The sequence below is a fragment of the Pipistrellus hanaki genome (genome assembly GCF_964339955.1).
Source record: "Pipistrellus hanaki genome assembly, chromosome: 9".
Lineage (NCBI taxonomy): Eukaryota > Metazoa > Chordata > Mammalia > Chiroptera > Vespertilionidae > Pipistrellus > Pipistrellus hanaki.
Window position 1 is genome coordinate 50640038 of NC_140511.1, and position 19400 is coordinate 50659437.

General features: G+C 41.0%; 1 protein-coding gene across 7 annotated transcripts in view; it reads left to right on the forward strand.

Annotated features, from left to right (window-relative positions):
* Window positions 1-19400, forward strand: part of TEAD1 (TEA domain transcription factor 1) — a 256121-nt gene that overhangs the window by 171459 nt on the left and 65262 nt on the right. For 4 of the 7 annotated variants that reach the window (XM_084893780.1, XM_084893775.1, XM_084893776.1 and 1 more), the window contains 3 exons: window positions 11716-11780; window positions 14214-14276; window positions 14366-14428. In XM_084893780.1, the coding sequence (XP_084749906.1) occupies window positions 11716-11780; window positions 14214-14276; window positions 14366-14428 (191 nt within the window). The remainder of the gene's footprint in view (window positions 1-11715; window positions 11781-14213; window positions 14277-14365; window positions 14429-19400) is intronic. The other 3 variants (XM_084893778.1, XM_084893779.1, XM_084893777.1) reach the window with 2 other exon arrangements.

The window sequence follows — 19400 nt, forward strand, 5'->3', positions numbered from 1 at the left end:
CTCTGGATTTTATCTGACTCTTCTTCAATGTTTCCTCTCATCCTCCTAATACTCTGCCTTTTATTACTTTTATGTGGCTTCTTGCCTCATTTCTTCCTCATTTGATGCAAAAACTACTTGAGGATAGAGAATGTGTATTTATTCCAGGGTGTGTTGCCTGCAGTGCCTAGCACAATGCCTTTTACATAGAAAATATTCAGTAGATGTTACTGAACAGGGGAGGAGGGAGTGCACTGGGGCCAGACTATGCAGGCCTTGAGTGCATAAAGAGGAGTTGAGGTTTTACCCTGTTTTGTCGGTAGTGATGCAGAACTTTAAAATGATGTATGCGCAATGCAAACAATTCATGGTTAAATTGTGCCCCTTTCTTTCTGAGATTTTTGTTCTCATTAAATAGTCATGATCTTGTGAGAAGCTCACTTACTGTAGAGGCTATTTTCAGAACAGTTGGTCTAAAATTAAGGAATAATGAGCTTGGAAGATTAAGCTGGGCTCAAATTCCAACTCAACCACTTACTAGTGTGGTATCTTAGGCAAATTTGTTAACTTCTTTGAACCTCAGGTTAAGTATTTATATGATGGGAATAAGGTGAATGTGAAGGTTGAATACTATGTATGTTTAAGCAGTCCTATCAAACTTTCCACTATCTTACTTCATCTCTACCTGCCACACCATATTATTTCACTTAGCTTACCCCTCAGAGTTCATATTCTCCAGTTTGTGTGCATTTAAAAAAAAAAGAAAAAGTCTCTTATCATCATGGAGTCCATATCACCAGGTGGACTGGTTAATAATGCGGATTTTGTAATAAAAGAAAACACGATAATTTCAAGAGAATCATCAAAAGTGCTTTATTCAAAGTAATGTCCATCGCTAGCTACACATTTCCCCATCTTTCAGGTACTTTGTGGATACCGTCCCAATAGAACTTTGTTTTGAGGCAAACCATTCAGAAACCCAATTTTCCACTTCTTCGTATACTTTGAAATGCTGCTCAGAAAGTGCATGTGCCATCAATCAGAACAAGTGGTAATCTGAAGGAACAAGGTCTGGTAAATACGGCAGATGGGTTAATACATCCCAGGCAAGATCTTTTAATGTGTCTTCAACTGGTTTTGAAGTGTGTGATAGTGAGTCACCATGAAGCAAAATTATGTTGCCATGTCTTCTGCCACATTCTGGCCACTTCATGATCAAAGTGTGGTTCAAATTGATTATTTGTTGTTGGTAGCTATCAGTATTAACGGTTTCACCTGGTTTTAGAAGCTTACAATAAACCACACCTTCCTGATCCCACCAAACACAAAGCATTGTCTTCTTTCTGAAGCGATTTGGCCTTGTAGTCGATGTTGATGGTTGACCTGGATCAACCCATGATTTTGTGCATTTGGGATTCTCAAAATAAATCCACTTTTCATCGCCAGTCACAATTCGATGCAAAAAAGACTTTCTTTTGTGCCCTTAACACAATATTTTACTGATGACTTTTCAATTTTCCATTTATCTTTTGTTCAGTTGATATGGCACCCATTTTCCTTTCTTTAAAATTTTTCCCATTGCTTGTAAATGATCGGAAATTGTTTGCTGAACAATGTTTAATCTTTCTGCAAGTTGTTTTTTAGTTTGATATACATCTTCATCCAACAATGCTTATTAATTGTTGGTCTTCAAACTTTTTTGGTTGACCTGGACATTCTTTGTGTTTCACATTGAAATCATCACTTTTAAAGCATTTAAACACGTGTTCACAAGTATCTTGAGATGGAGCATGTTCACCATAAGCTTCCTGAAATATATGATAACATTCAGCAACACTTTTCTTCAAAATAAAGTAATGAATTAAAACTTCCCGCAAATGCTCTTTTTTTGGCACGAAATTAGACATTTTTAAGCATAAAAATATCTATGATGTTAACAACTTCAGAAAATTTGACATATGCAGTTTTGAAGCTTACAGTCAATACAACCAAATAGCATACATATCAGATTGCATATATATCAACATATGTGTAACTCCATCTATTGAAAAATATCTGCATTATTAACCAGTACACCTGGTAGTTTTAAAAGAATTACTAAGAAACTAGACACTTAGATTTCACTTTAGCATGTTTTCCAAGCAGCGGGTAATCCCGTGTGAGTGTCATTTTGATTTAATGCTTGCATAATTCACTTTTGTATAGCTGCTATTATAGTAGTTACAGAAGTTGACACTTAGTTCACCTAGCAATAGTTGTGTTTTTACACTAAGAACTAAATTCTGGAAATCCAGTGAGGGACATGCTGTTTAATGCAATGCCTCCAGCCTATTCAGAGAGATAATTTTATGATCTGCTACACATTATAAGAATTTTTGCCATACTTAGCTCTTGGCAAAAACCTAATTTCTGCTATTTTATTCAATGAAAAATCTATTCTAAATTAAAAGGTTATTGTGGCAAGTAAGTAGCTTGCATGACGTACTATTAGTGTTAAGCTATTCAATGAAGGGCTCCTTTCACTGGGAAATAGTGCTTATGGCAGTATCACTTTGAAAATTAGGATGATACAAAGATTGTGAGAATATTTTCAGTATCGCATGGAAAAGATGTTCAGTTTCAATAACATTGAAAGTAGAAGCATAGGAGATTTATACTGGACAACGTGGTAATTCTCCTGGACAGAAACCTTATATATCGGTTCAAACAATGAAAACATGACCCAAGTGCAGTGACATCACATACTAGTTATAAGACCACTTTTCATCATCGTGGGGGGCCACCACCTCCATCAGTTGCTGCTTATGCAAACAACACTCCTGCAGGTTAGGTGCTTTACCCCAATTTTAAAAGTGAGAAAATAGAGGCCCAGAAAAGTTAAGCAAATTGGCCTTTGTTCACATAGCTAATAGTACAAGTCCAACTTCCTTTGGAAGATCTAGGCAATCATACATTTAAGTAAAAAACAAACTACAAAAAAAAAAAAAAAAAAAAAAAAAAAAGCTGCAATAAGTCCGTAACATTGCCACCATTAAAGATTCTCCTTTAAAGACCAGCAGTTTTTAGTCCTTGGAATGTGTGGATTTCACACTTCTTTAACGTCAAATAATTAATAAATAAACAGAGTGTTCTTAACAAAGTTTTTCATTAACAAGGCTCTCCTGGGTTAATGTTGAGATTACTATTTTTCTGGACCAGGTCCATGTTACCATGGCATGTGGAGGTCGGAAGGGGGGCGGGGGGGAGGGAGAAGGAAAAGAGCATGTGTTGGTGTCACTTGGGCCAACTTAAGAGAGCAGAATGAAAGTCTAGAAAATTGTACTGCCTGTCACTGAAATAGTCATAACACTACAAGGGAGTACACATTTCAGGTAGTATTATTAGTGTTGCCCAATTTATATAATCGATTTCTAGCTCATTTTCCCCCTCATTTTTCTTCATGTAGAAAAGAAGAGCTCATTTATTCATCCATTTTTTGAGTCTCTGCTTCCTTAGCACATAAGGGTATAAAGGAAGAAATGACTTACTTAGTGTGGATGGCTCCCTCAAGACTTCAGGGAGGAATACTTCAGTTGGGGCTTATAGGGATGAATAGGAGTTTGCAGGAAAGGACATTTAAAGACATAGAGGTATGGAAAAGCATGACAGTGACTTAGAGAACTCTATGAAGCTCCTTGTGCTAGAACAGAGGAGCTCTTTACAGGTACGGGCTGCTAGGCCTAGGCTTCAGGCTAAGGCATTTATGTTTTTCTTATAGTGGACAAAGAACTGTTAATGTAGGAAAGCAACCTAATCAGGTGTGGGCATGAAAGAAAAGATGAATGCTCACGAGACGACTAAAACTCCCCTGAGAACCTGTCGGGGGGATTAGACAGATGAATAACAAGAAGAATTAAGTATTAAGGCTAGTAAAATTATTTGTTAGAGGATTCAAAGGTGATTGTGTAGCATCTCTCTGTTGCTTCATAGAGAATAAGCCATTAGAAAAACATACTTTATTCCTATTTCTTTTCCTTCTAGAAGTATCAATAAAAAAAAAAAACTTCTACACATTGTAGAAGGATTGTATTCAATCCATAGCATTAGACATTTTTACTTGACCCCTTGTAATCTAATACAAATGTGTAGTTGGTAAGCTGTCCCAGTAAGATGAAGGGGAACACAGTGTTTTATGGGGCCATCACTTGATAATGTTATCAGCTACCACTGAGTGATAGGAACTCCAAGAAGGTGGGACTTGGGTTATTGCCAGGGATTTTGAAGGTATGAGAGGAGTGAGTTCTGAATAACCAGGGGTTAACACAGCCGTCCTCTGTGTATTTTTGCTTCTAAAGCTGTTCCTTGTAAGCCCCAGGCGAATGCAGACACAGGATATTTCAGGGACCTGCTACTGTTTACCTCCTGAAGGCCATCAGTCCCTTTTGTAAACCTTTAGATCAGGAACATGCAGTGCCAACCCTGACAACCCAGAACAGGCTGCCTGGCCCATTCTGGTGATTTTCCACTTTGGTGCTGATTTTTAGTCAATGATTTATATTGGAGATTAACAGAGGCATTGGTGTCTGAACTTCCTCATTGGCAACACGCTAGGACTGGTTCCAGTGCCCTTTTCCCTGAACCTTCCTTGATCCCCAATCTTAGCTGTGTACCCCTCTCCCACCGTGGTTCTGCATCCCTCTCGTTCACTCTTTTGTTCCATCAGGGAAGATAGGGTGGCTCTACACCATTCTAATGTGTGAGAGTCCTTCAAGGTATAAGCTCTTAGAAGGCAGAGGTGGCCTCTTCCCTCCTTCTTTCCCCCTCCCCAATAATTCTAGCGCACCCCCCCACCCCATAATTCTAGCATGTTGTTCGTGCTTTTGTAGGTGCAGGTGGTGTCTGACTAACGGGTGACTCGCCAGCTTTGGTAGCCCTTCTTTCTTTCCCAGTGTTGCTAGCGCAATGGCAGCAGCATGGAAGAAAAGGTTAATTATTAATTCCTCACTGGTTAGTTAATACAGACCCTGTACTGTCTCCTTTGGCCATAACCATAGCTAGAGAGTCCCCAGAGCTTCAGGACAGGGTCATTGAACATCTCTCTGTAGACGTCTCCCTGACTGGTGACATTTGGTTCTCACAGTGTCTCCTGCATCTGTACTTTTTTTTTTTTTTTTTTTATAATTGATTTCAGAGAGTAAGGGAGAGGGAAAGAGATAAAAAGCATCATTGATCGACTGCCTCCTGCATGCCCTCTACTGGGGATCGAGCCTGAAACCCAGGAATGTGCCTTTGACTGGAATGGAATCCAGTTCAGTCTGTAGGCTGACGCTCTATCCATTGAGCCAAAAAGGCTAGGGCCGTCTGTGCTTTTTGGTTGTTGACTTTGATGTCCTAAGATATTTTTTCCTTTAGATGAGCCTCAGCTGAAACAAAAGGGTCCATGGCTAAGGAGTTTTAACACCAACTTGCAAGAATGGGCAAATCTTTTGTAAACCACTCTGTCAGTGTGGGCACTGCTGCTCTGTCCTCCAGAGGATGGAGCCACGCTCCATGGCGCTGTCACTCAGGGAAGACATCTTTCTTTGCTTCTTTCCTGTTTTTCTTTTTCTACTTTATATTGGTGATTCAGGGTCAAATATTGGGCAAGCAGAAAAAAGATGGGTGCCATTAGTTCTTGTTCTCAGTGACTTGATGTGGATGGATGGAGCCGTGACATGTACTGAAATGATAGACCTAAGACAGAAAGGACATAGGCCAGCAGCAAAGAGGCCAAGGCCCAGGACTGCGAATGTTTAGAGACGGGGGAGTCATCTCTGGTGGGAAGGTTCATGAAGGACGAGGCATTTGAAAGGTGGACAGAATCCAAACACATAAAAATGGGCAAGGGCAATACGGACTGTGAAAGCAATTGCATGCTCAGGTACAGAGCTCAGAAAGCTCGAGGTGTTAACAAGGAACATTCTAGTAGTCTACTAGTACTATTAGGCTAACTCAGGGTTTGTGAAGACCCTATGGCAGCAACCATAACATTGGTACTCCTTTGGTATAGCTTTTGTTTAGCAGCCAAGAGAAGCTTGAGTTTTCTTTCTGATTCTGAATCTTATAGCCTGGTAATCCTCACATATCCCTCCCAGTGAATGGAAAGCCAGCAGAGAGCTCCTCCGAGTTCCCCAGGTCCACGCCAGTTCAGCCTTCTCTGGGTGTGAGTTGGCCTAAGACATGGCTGCAGCCAAGGAAGGGAGCAGTCCACTTGTTACTTCTTCCTTTGTGGCTCCCTGACTCCATTCAAGTACAAAGTGGCTCTTAGGCTGTTAAAGCCCAGTGTCTCTGGGCTGCAATTTCTAGCCACAGACCTTGCATTTGCTGTGCCTCAAACATGACCTTGAGGCCACATCCCATTACGCACACAGCCCACAACAACGTTAACCAGTCTTCTGTCTGAGTAAGGCAAGCACAGTGCAAACTCCAGGTCTTTCTGCAGCAATCTCTCTCTATTGCCCCTTTAAGCAGGAAGCAATCTGGATGCAGGAGAAGCCGATGATGGGCTCAATTTCAACTGTGTTATGTTCTTTAGGGGAAAGGAAAAATAAAATAAAAACGGGATTGCGATGCCTGGTGAAGATCATAGTATGAAAATGGCAGGTCAGGCTGTGCTTATCTATGCTGCTGCCTGTGGGAAAAGGAGGGGCAGCTGCAGCTATCAAATCTCAGACTTAAAGAAGTGATAGGGTGTGCATTTCTGAAGGGAATTTTATGTTCAGAGAACCAGTAGTATAATGACACTGAGTGGTGAAGTGCGACATTGCCACTCAGCTCTATTAGCTATTACGGATTTATAGGAGATGAGTCCTGAATGCTGTGGGTGCTTTGAGTGCAGGACCTGGAGCCTCTTGAGCTCAGAAAGAGAGTGCCGTGGTCAGGGAACTTGAGGGGCAGCAGACATGTGTGTGGGCTTTTGTGTTGTTTTGTTTTGTTTTTTAATGTTCCAGTTTTCAGCTTATATATTTAAAGAAATGGTGCTTCCTTTGTCTGAAATGGTCTTTACCTATTCCCCTCCATTTTACCTGTCAAAATCAGTCTTGTCACTCTAATGAGTGATATGCATGCTGAAGTATTTAAGGGGGAAGGGTTAATGCCTGCCATTTATTTTGAAATGCAATAACAACATCAGTAAAATAAGATGGGTTGGTAAAATAAATAGAGGAATGGAGAGAAGGGAAAGATGTGATAAAGCAGGTATAGAAAAAGTGAGTGGTAGATTCTAGATAGTGGCTATATAGTGATCACTGTAAAATTCATTCTGTAAAAAACTTTTCTGTATGTATGAGATTTTTCATAATAAAGTGTTGGAGAAAATACAAAATATCCTTAAAGGCCTAGCTTATGGCCCACCACTTTGGGGAAGGCTTTCTAGATTCCCTGAGTTATTTGTGGTCAAATACCATGCACGCTACTAGAACCTCCTTCGTGGCAATAGTTGTCATCTGACGTGTAGAGCTGATTTGCTCTTGTATCTTAGCCCTTGTGTGGGACAGTGAACTCTTGGCAGGCAGGCAGTCCTCTCTTTATATCCCTGATGTATCAGACAGGCATCATAGGCACAAAGTAGATGGTCCTCACATGACTGTAGGATTAGTTTAGGAATGTCATGATTAACTTTAAAGTTAACTTCATTGAAATTCATTTTTGCAATGTAAGGTTCACCGGATAAAGCACCACCGTGTGTGTGTGTGTGTGTGTGTGTGTGTGTGTGTGTGTATTTGGAAGAGAGAGAGAAATGAGAAATGAGGGTTCACATTTCCAACACCCAACATCCTGATCATGGCTGCAAATAAGACGGTGCTGTGTGGACCAGAGACCCATTGCCAGTTACACCAATGGTGGCTGGTGCCGCTGAGCTCCCTATCCTTGGTAAGGGAATTCTATAACTTAGTACCATGATTCAAATCCAGAGCTCTGGACTGTATGGATCCATTCACTTTAGAGGGTCAGGCTATAGAAAGAAAAATAGGTCTCAGGATGTCTTATCAGGGTTACTGACAAGAATCCATTTGGAACTTAGTTGATTTCCCCAAAATATGTACAACCCCAAGCAGCCAAAAAAAAATTCCAAAATCATTTGGAATGGCATACTTGTTTCCTAAAAGGTGAGCATATTTTAATTCTGGGAAGATTTAGAAATAAAAGTAAAAGATGTTAATAGAATCAAAGCTATACTATTAGTATTTTTACTTAAAGGATATATGCATATTTGATATTTCAAGAAATTATTTAAAATAATTGCCCCCAAAATAAAATAAAATGGCCCATTTAACAGGTTAACCTGTATTGCTAAATTAAAATGTGCCAAGGAGTGATTAATTTAGACTTGATTTGAGGGAGGATTGAGGTCTCACTATATTTGTAAGCAATATTAGAGTATTTAGGATAATTTATTAAATTTTTAAGAGTTGTTTAAGGAAAGTTTTTATAAGTTGAATCACATAGTTCTAATATTGAAAAGAATTAAATACAGTATAAATTCAATACAGTTTTAAATGTTTAAAGGGGTTTAGGTTTGTAAAAATGGCCATCCATCATTCAAATGGACCTTTGAAAGTGATTATAAAAATTGTAATATGAGTTGAACTTAACAATTTCAGAATGAATTAGGTATTAAAAGTTTTTCTTAAAAAAACTAAGCAAATGAAATATATATATATATATATATATATATATATATATATATATATACACATACATATATATATTAACAGGTAAACCTAAATAGTGTTTTTCTGTGCACAAAGCCACCCTGATGGTCATTAAAAAAATTCATATGAAATAAAGTGATTAACACTGCTTCGATCACAATAGATGCTTCATATTAGTTGAATTTTTAAAGTTGTAAAAATAGCCAAGTTAGAGTTGCTCAGGGGTTGAGCATTAACTCATGAATCACGAGGTCATTATTTGATTCCAGGTCAGGGCACATGCCTGGGTTGTGGGCCTGATCCTCCAGTAGGGGGTATGCAGGAGGCAGCTGCTCAATGATTCTCATCATTGTTGATTCTCTCTCTTTTCCTCTCCCTTCCTCTCTGAAATCAATAAAAATATATTTTTAAAAATTATAAAAATAAAATAAAAGTCTCTTTCTAGGAAAAAGAAAAATTGAATCAATGATATTCCTTAAGGAGGCAAGAAGAAACATATAAGAACCTCAAGTTAATTACTCTTTATGGCTTGAAATATGGTCTAAAAGAAACACATAGTTTGAAGGGTCATCGGGACGTGAATTATGGCAGGTGTTCAGTGAAATGATGACGGTAGCATAGTGCTCTGCACGGTAAATACCCAGTGAGCGCCTATTGGAGAAGTACCAATTTTTAGAAGCATTGTAATCAACATATGAGTTGGTATTGTTTAACTCTTAAGGGGTTCCATTTGTGTAGACTACAGGGTCTACACAAATGTGGTCATCCTAGATATTAACCCCATTCATTCAACCAAGTGCCATAAGAAATTAAGTTAGTTGTGTAGGTGATGTATTACATGTAACAAGTAATTCTGTCTACTTTCACAGAGAATATGCTGTGTGAGGCAGGAGACATTTTGCCATCTGGATAAGGTTCAGATAAAATTGAAAAGGGTGCACAGTGAGGCCCCGAGCTGGACCATGCTTGGCTCGTTCGCAGACATTGTCATTTAGGTCTGGCTTCTGGTAATTAGGCACTCCTAGCTGGGCCCTGCTGTCTGCAAGCCTTTGAGACAAATTGCAAAATCTGTACAACCATCTGAGAGATGGAGAAGTAGACCTGATGACACTACAAGGAGATATTGGTAGTTCTCAAAAAAGTTTGAAAGGGAATCTTTAGAGAAGCAATCCTCAAAACTGAATTTCCAGGTTCTTTTTCTGCAGTTGAAGGGTGAGTTTAAGTTATAGAATCAGGATCTGAGAAGATCCCAACAGGCTGGAATGACAGGCTTAATCTAATGGGATGAAATACAAATGTCAGTTTGTATTTGGATTTGAAAATTCTAACTATGCTTAAAAGGACTTGGCACAGATATGAAAAGAACATAGGAGTTTAAATTGAAGCATGTTGGCAATTCATTGTTGTCCCCCCAAATCAGAGGCAGTGCTGCATGAGCAGGTGCAGTATTTAGGACTAGTGAGGTGATGTACCACTCTGCTGTGGAGCTGTCCCAGCAGGAGCATCCCTGCAGTTCTGGGCTTCAGGCTTTGCAAGGAAAATAGACAAAGGATGGTCACAGGATGTGTGGGGGGAGTGCTCCAAAGCTTGTCACAGATAACAAAGGAGCAGGGGAGGCTTGGCCTGGACACAACTCCAGGAGGATCTGAAAGCTGTCATTAGTATCTGAAAGTTAGTCATGTGCATCAGTGGCTAGCCTTGATTCTTATGAAGAGGAACAAGAAGAACCTGAGGAAGAAAGTCACAAGAGGCCACACATAAGGAGGGTCCTTTTAATCTTAAATGTTTTAAGATGAAATGGACCGCTTCCTGAATTCTAGAAGTGCTGGCTTCAGCTAATAAGGATTTAGACTTTTAAGAGTGAGAGTGGATGACCCATAGACACTTTCCAGCTCCAAGCCTCCATGGTACCTTTGTCTTCTAGGGCTGACAGTGCATTGCAAGGTCCTAGCACACGCAGGGGGTAGACAGAACCGTGCTTACAGGAATGTTCTAGACAATGATGGGACAGTATTTAGAATTCTTAGACAAGATTTCCACCAGGACACTCTCACGTTGGTCTTCATTAGTGCTGCCGGTTTTTTCCTCTGCCAGGGACAGGGTGGACGTGGCCACTGTCTTTCAGCAGAGGCTGTGTTACTTCCTTGTTTGTTCTTTCAATAGGAGCCAAGCTTGGGGAGTACGACCAAGTTCTTGCTCTCTTCAGGGAGTATGTCTGGGAAGTAAGACAGCAAGCACAAATTATACAACTAGCTATACAGTTACGATTATAGTTACAGTTTGAACCCATGCCTTGTAAGAGTGGGTTTTTATGTCATATTGTATTACATTTCCTCACTCAGCTGTGGGGCTATACTTTCCTGTTATAGTTCTTTGAAGTCATGTAATCTGTTTGAAACTTCTCTCTCCTGGCGGGGTACTGATGGAAAGTTTTTGGATATACTTTTAGACACTTTCTCCCCCTTCCTTCCACTCCTTCCCCCCCCCCCCCCAAAAAAAAAGAGATTATAAAGCCTTGAGGAGGTTGAGTCATTCTTTTTCACAGACACAGTCTTGTGTGTAGGTACTAATGCAGTGACTACTTTTAGGAGGTGTGTTTTCATACTATTCACTTACCATTGTAGGGTTTCTGTAGCCACAGCAGCTCGTTCTCTTGTGGCTATAATCACTCTAACTAGTGGTAACTACAAGTAGAAACCTGGGTGAGGAGGAATGGATATGAGAAATAAGACTAAACAGATGGGGTTTGCGGATTCCCACACTAATGCTTGTATTTGTTGCTTACACAAGTGACCACCCATTTAGATGCAAGCATGCAAGGAAACAAAAAGGCACGCTTTTAAAAAGCAAATTTCTATCCTCAATTGCCGATTGTAGTTCAGAATTAATGTCCCCCATCTTATTTTCTCCTAGTAAGTATTTTTGCAAACAACAATGGCACTGTTTTATTGTCCTAGCCTTAATAAACTTACAGCTGCAACAGATTCTGAATTATACCCTAGCTTGCAGAGGCATTTTAAAAATGTTTGTGATCCACCTTATTGTAAATTCTTCTTTCTTGCAGGTAGGAATGAATTGATAGCCAGATACATCAAACTCAGGACAGGGAAGACGAGGACCAGAAAACAGGTAAAATAACCTCCCTGGAAATTGTGCATGTCAGCGAATGGCCCAAGGAGGCATTTTGGCTGCAGTGGCTGTCTGTGCTTTGGCTCCTAGGAGCCCCCATTTTGAGTTCCCTGTAAGGACGTCAGTGATGTTTAAATTGGTGTTTTAAATTGGTGTTTTAAATTGGCTCAGTTTTCACTGTTCATCATTTCAGTGACCCTTGACTATGTGGTCTTAAGAGCCCTTTTTATACATATGGGAAAGTTTTACTAAGGACAGTATATAAAACTGTTCCTGCACTGTTATTTTAAAAGTTATATTTCTTTTCCAAACGATGCATCTGCAAACACTACATATTTGCTGCAGGTGCAAATATACTTGCAAGCCATGAAATTTTGAGATTTTTGTGCATCGTGAAATCCTGGAACAACTACAATATTAGTCATCATTTCAATGAAAAAGTAACACTAGCAGCCGTGAGTATTGGCCTGAATATGATACTGAATGATGTGCGTCCAGGGAACCGTTGCTCCTTAAGCTATGGCTTTTGTGTTAGTAGCTGCTGTGACTGAAATGAAGTTACAACGTAAATATATTTGTGCAGAGCAGTGTCAGGCATTTCCTCTGCCCTTTGTCAAGGCTCTGGCTCTCTTTTTTTCCTGATGTAAAGCAGCCCAAATCTCTGACCCAGTTCAAAACTGGAATGGATGAGAAATTCCTGTTTAACTAAAAACAAAAAGAAAGAAAGTGAGAAGGGCGGGGGAAAGGGGATCAAACATCTCATGGGTGAGCTGTTAACAGTAAAAAAAAATTATTTTTTAATGTTGACCTATGCTGATGGGTCTGTGGATTTTAAAAATTATCATGAAACCAGAAGGCAAGCTCAACTGTGGTCTCATTAAGTCTGAGCAGCAGTTTCCAGTCCTCTGCTCAGTGACGAGTTGTTTTCATGAGTGTTTATGATGGGGGAGAGCTTTTCCCCAGGAATGCTATATGTGCCCCAGCCGGAGCCTGGCTGCTGAGTCAGCACAGAGGGAAGTGGCCTCCTGCCAGTGCTCAGGCGCAGGACATTGTCTGTTCTGTGGATGTTCCCCTGACAGTGTGCAGTGGTCCTCATTAAGTCCGAGAATCACATCAGACCAAAATTCGGTTGGAAACAAGTAAAAGCAGGAGCCGGATGGAGGTGTGAGGAGGATGGGGGAGTTCCTGCTTCTCTGTAATTTTTTTTTTAAGGCAAAAATTGAAAAAAAAAATGAATAATTTAAACTCAAAGACAAAGTTAAAGATACAAGGATCATGTATTATCATAAATCCTGTTTTTTTTTTGTTTTGTGTTTTTTTTTTAGAGTTGCTAGAGTGTTTAAAATAAAGTCATTGTCTCATAGTCTGAGTCGCTGAACTATTACATTGGAGGTTCTAAAATTTTGAAACAGACAAAAACAGACAAGATCTAATTCCCAGCATGCGGAACGTGCTGGGTCTGGGCCGTCTGCTGGTCCGTGGGCTCTGGTCATGCGCCCAACCCCTTCACTGGGGGACTATTCTAAATTTAACCAAGTCCAAGGGAAAGAGATGCAAATTTGTTTACCCAGTGGAATCATTGTGTCTCAGAAGCCAGGCTTGGCTTGGTTTCCCCACCCCAGCATCCTGGGATGTTTTGAGGCAGCAGTTGGTGATACCTCTCCAATGTGAATTTGTTGTTCAGCAAATCCGTGTGGTTTTCAACCCAGATTTTTAACAGGGTGGCTGGCTGGCTGTATTCACACTTTGCGCTTTGTAATAATATGCAAATCCACTTGGCGCCCAGTCAATACCCAAAAGAGTGGAAGGATTAAAGATACTTATAAGGGGGGAAATGCTCTGCTAACTGGGTCTTTCCATTTCACTTTGAGATCTAATTTACATGTCAGTATTATTTTAACATTTGCTACAGAATCCAGAGCTCTTAATGAGATCAGAATACAACCGACAGCTTCAGCTTTTTGATTGTGCAGAATGTGCTAATTAATTTATGGATCGTCTCTTCTAAATTGAGAAAAAGGGGATTTTCCCTCCCTATACTGAGAAGCTATAAATATTTTCATTTACCTCTACCCCCGCCTTATTAATTTTATAACGAAAACAACCCCACTCTCCCCCTCTCATCCCGTGTTCGTGATTGCTCCCGGGTGAGAAAAACACTAGATTAGCCTGAACTTTCCTCCTGAATCAAGTCACTGCAGTGATGACCCAGTCTGAAAAGCTGAGAGCAGCGCTGGGGGCTTGGTGTCTGGCTGGGACTGTGTATTCCTAACTGCAGAGCTTTGTTGCGATGCAAATAACCTCCCCCCCCCCCCCACCCCACCCCACCCCAAACCCTCCTAAGGAGTAGCAATTTTATATTTGATTTCCTTTTTTTGTTTTGTTTTTTGTTTTGTTTTGTTTTGTTTCCCCTCATAAACCCGAACAATGTAGGTGTCTAGTCATATACAGGTCTTAGCAAGAAAGAAAGTTCGAGAAATTCAAGCCGCCATTAAGGTACGTCTGGCTTGCCCAGTTGTAGGGGGCTTTTCATCTCCATGGTTACAGGCTTTTCCTTTGTTTTCCTCCCTTCCCCTACCCTGCAGGTGTCTAGTCACATTCAGGTTCTTGCCAGAAGGAAATCTCGTGATTTTCATTCCAAGCTAAAGGTATGCGCTTTCCTGCTTTTTGGCTTGTGGTTGCTATGCATCTCACTTCCTGTTTTCCATGGTGACTGGTGAATGCCTGGTGCTGGGATTCTCGTAACCTAGTTTCCTCGCATGTGAGAGCTGTTTACATTTCTTTGTGTCTAATCTCTCTGTTCCTGAACTAGCCTCACATTAAGCCCAGTATGTGTGCGCGTGTGTGTCCCTAATAACAATGCAAATGCAGCAGAGAGCTGGTCTTGATAACTTTTCAGCACAAAAACCTGATTTTTTTTTTTTTTTTAACCTTCAAATATCCACCAAGCAGCCCTGGGCTAGGAGAGAGGAAAAAAAAATCCAGGGACACAAAGTTGATGTGGAAATTATAAACAAGAATCATTTCCACAGTGGTCATCATGAAATTACTTTTAATAAAATAGTAAAATTATTAAAATAGGAATTAATTTGTACTTTTGATATATTTTTGAAAATATTCATATTCTAATTTTTTTCATGTGTTCTTCCAACACAGAGATATTTTCTGCCAGATTTCTTCCACAATGCTTAATATTGTTTTCTAAGTTAAAAAAGAAATTTAAGGTGAGACCTTAAAAAAAAACAAAAACACATGTCTTAAAGATGGGAAAGCTTCTATCAAGTCTGTATTTGCAGTTCCATTTATAATTGAGTTTACTGTAAAATGTTTTTACACGTGCCTCAGTTTCTGTCCCTTAAAAATATATTTCATAGCAAAAATGAAGGCATGGACAATGTTTTAAATACACATTCTTCCAAAATTGGCAGTAAAGCATGTGAGATGTTTCCCACCCCCCATAATTCCATTTTAGAAATGCAGAGATTATAATTTATATCGAGGAATTTTTATTATAAAAATGAATTTGTAGCTCATATTGTTGCCTTTCCCACATGCCATTTTTGGTTCTGTCCTGTTTTTCCCCCCACACACACATTAAATAAATTCGTGTTTTCATTGTAAACCTAAAGAATAGCGTGTACTTTCACAGCACTGAGTGGTGAACACTGGGACCCTTCCCAAAGTTCTCCAACTTTTTTTATGCAAACAAGTCTGGCTGTGGAATAGCGCTAGTTACCAGGAAGGAGCATTTGGTGTGCCCTCTGCAGTGGGCAGCATGCTGGCTCGCTCGCACGTGTGGCTGATGGTGGCTGGCTTTTAGCTGCACTGGCTGAGCAGTCGGAAGATAACTTCTTAGATCCTGCTTTTTAACCAAAGGTGCATTCCTCTCTATGTGGATGTAACTTCCTCAGTATTTGCTCAAGTTCTGACTTTTTCTAGTTTCTCTGTGCTAACGGATTAATGGTGTACAAAGAAGTGTACCGACATCAATTTTGTGTTTCCATCTGAGATGTTATAAATTGCTCTATTTCTCTGCTGTCTTTGGGGTTCCTGTGGACTCTCCAGGGCACACAGCCCTAAACTGAAAACCCTATAAGTGATGCATGACAATCTCCTGTTCAAAAGGGGTCCCGTGGGGTGCTGGAAGCACTCCTTCTCTCACTTGGTGATTTAAGAATCTTCTTCAATGGAAACAGTCTTGCCATTGCTTTATACATATCATACACATAAACATACAGTTGTATTTGCGTTTGTTCTTAAAAAATAAAAAGACTTCCCCCACTTACAGCCCTGGCCCACTCTCCTGTGGAGCAGACACAAGGAGGAGGCAGAGACAGAAGCAGTCGAGGAGCAACTGGCTCCAAATTTCAGCTCCAAGAACCACCTCTATTTTCCTGTAGCTTCTTTCCTTTCTCTCTACCTCAGAAAAATGGAGGCCTTTGTTCTTCCCATCAGCTAATACCAATTGTGTGTTCCAGGCATGGCGCTCATCACGGTGGGCAGCTAACAGCCAACCCCTTATTCACAGAGCTGGCCATGCAAAGGGGACTGTGAAATTAGGGCACTGTTGGAGAAGTGCTAGCAGGAAGAGCCAAAATAAAATGTGGAGGGAATCCCAGGGACCAGGGACAAGTGACCTGGAGGACGTGCTGCTGTTTGGGAACTGATAGGCAGGAGGCGGTGAGGCGCAGAGCCTCTCCCGCATGTTCTCCTGTTTACCCGTGCTACACAGGAAGTTCCAGCCATTACACAGATTTGAGGAATATTTAGGAGACTAGGGTTCCAGGAGTTTAATTGACTTGCCAAAAGCCAAGCCTAATAAGTGTCAGAATTAGGATCTGAACTCAGGTCTTTCTGAATCCTACACCACTGCTCTTTCAGATAGGGTGTTACCTCCTGGAGGTGGGAGAATGTTTTCAAATTGAAGGCTGCACATCAGCACACACTATAAATAACCTGTCATCCCTCCCATCCCTTGGAGCTAGGCAGGCAGCACTTGCTACCAGCCTTTCCTCAGCACCCACATTTTAGAAGATGACTTTTTGAGCTCTTGCTCAAAATATGAACTGAATTTGTGATTAACACTGTGGTGATTGTCAGCAACAAAGGGTGATGTGATCATAGCTGCAGTACTGCTGGTTCACCACTCTGAGGGCATTAGGACAGTTGAGGAGAATAAGGTTGTCACATGCCTGTAGAGATGTGGCTGCTTTGACCTCCCAGGGGCATTATATATGAAAGATGTCCCCCTTAGCCTCCCCTAGCAGCCATCCCCAGATCATGGGCTCAGGTCTTAGGACCTTGTAGGAGGAGGAGATCTCACCACTCTGTCTGTACTTGCTTGTTCAGCTGGGAGTCACATACATTTGTGGGAGGCAGGGATGAGCATCCTTGCTGAGATCATTGTGGGGTCAGGCTTATAGCCACATCTGCTTGGCCTCCCACACTAAGTAATGAGATAAAGTCTCCACTGAAAGTTGAAGTCATCCCCAACAACAACAAGGATAGCTTCCGAGCGGGCACTGAGGCAGCAGGGAGTATCCAGACTTACGAGAGACGCTGTACTTTGCCTGGGAAGTTGTAGCAAGGCTTCCTGGAGATGGTGGCTGGTGACTGACCACCTCAGGACCTGTCCTTGCAGTTCCTGCCTCAGCCAGGCTGCTCACTATTCTCCACATGCTCAGAAGTCTAAGGGGTTCTGTTCTCTGGGGTGGACCACGGTGTGTGGCCCTGCTGTGGAGGCTGAAGCCAAACTCCGTTTCCCTGTCCTCCTTTGGAGTTTGAATAAGTGGTTGGCTCTCACCTGGGGCCACTGCCAGGTATGGCTTCCCCATGAGCCCGCTTTGCCTTACAGGCTCTCTTCACTTCCTGGGGAAGGGTGTTGTAGAATTTTTTTAAACTGGTTTCCCAGACATTTTTAGGCAGCAAAACTCATGTTTCAGGTTGAAATCTCACTGAAACATTCAACATATAAAAGAATAAAAGCTGTTTTAATTGAAGCTCAGACACTCTCTCATCCTCAGCCATGGCTTCTTTGGCTGTTCCATTGAATAAGGTTTGAAAAACCACCGTTCCTTTGGCAGAAAGAAGACAAGGTGTCTGCCTCTCAGCTTTCCCTCCTAACCTTAATAGGAAAAGCTCACATGTCCCATGTAAGTTTTTAGTTCTATAGTCCGTTCTGCCATATTCCTCCAAAGAAAACTCTCAAGAAGAGACTGGTCATTCTCATGTCAGTTATGGGTGAGTCATCCTCACTACCCAAGTCTGTTGAGTGAGTTCCAAAGGTCAGCTTAGCAGCAGCTAACAGCACTGCTTCCCAGAGTGCTTGTTTGTGAGCCACATCCCTCTTTTTGTATGTGGACTTTAATTCTATTTTATTTTTTATAACAAAGTGTGTTATAGTATAAGTTTAAGATTCTGTGTCGAGTCCAACTGTAAAAGCACAAAAGTGACCACTTAATTAGTCCAGTCAACTTCTCATTGAGCACCTGATATGTTCTCGACTCCCTAGGAGAAGTCAGGCACAGAGAATTACAAGCAAAGTCTCTGTCCTTGAGGAACACTAAACTTTTATGTTATTTTTGGCTACATTTGGGGAGAAGACAAGATTCCAAGTAGATTGTCCTGGGGATAGGTGGGCTCTACAGGAAACATTTAAGAGAGTCATGTAAAGATTGCATAGTGAGTGGGTGTTTAATCCTGAGGGTGGGGGATTAAAGAAAGCCTATGGAAGAGATACCTTTAGAACTGAGAAAAGAGGAAGGCAGAACTTCCACTGACCTATGGGGATGCTTGGGGAACCATGAGGAACACCATCTGGTTGGAAGCAATGGATGGGAAATGCCACCCGAGGAGCCTAACATTCCTGGGATCACCCCATGGAAAGTGAGGTACATCTGTGAGCCATGGGAAGCAGACAGGGTAGATGTTGATATTTACTAATTTAGAGGTTGCTGTAAAGTCTGAGAGAGAGAGAGAGAGAGAGAGAGAGAGAGAGAGAGAGAGAGAGAGAGAGAGATACATGGACCAAGGCCACCACACACATACCCTTGGGGCCTAAAGCACTCATTGGTCCTTATCATCACCCTTGGCTGGCTCCCCATTCCAGTCCACTTGGACTGCTGTGTACACTTTCTTCCTCACTGTTTGTAGAGTAAATTCTGTTTAAAAGTTCTATCCTATTGCCGAAACCAGTTTGGCTCAGTGGATAGAGCGTCGGCCTTCGGACTGAAGGGTCCCAGGTTCGATTCTGGTCAAGAGCTTGTACCTTGGTTGCGGGCACATCCCCAGTAGGGGGAGGGCAAGAGGCAGCTGACCGATGATTCTCTCTCATCGATGTTCCTAACTCTCTATCCCTCTCTCTTCCTCTCTGTAAGAAATCAATAAAATATATTAAAAATAAATAAATAAATAAATAAATAAAAATTCTATCCTTATTAAGTTACAAAAGGTACACCAAAACTGTTCAAGTGGCAGCATTTGAAACTTAGGTTATTAAAGATTGGGTTCTCTTAAAATCATGGCAAGTAACTGAAGGTGTGCATCAAAATTAACCATGAAGTTTTTGTTGTTGCTAAATTTAAAATTAACAAATAGTTAAAAAGTACGGAGAGCCGAAAC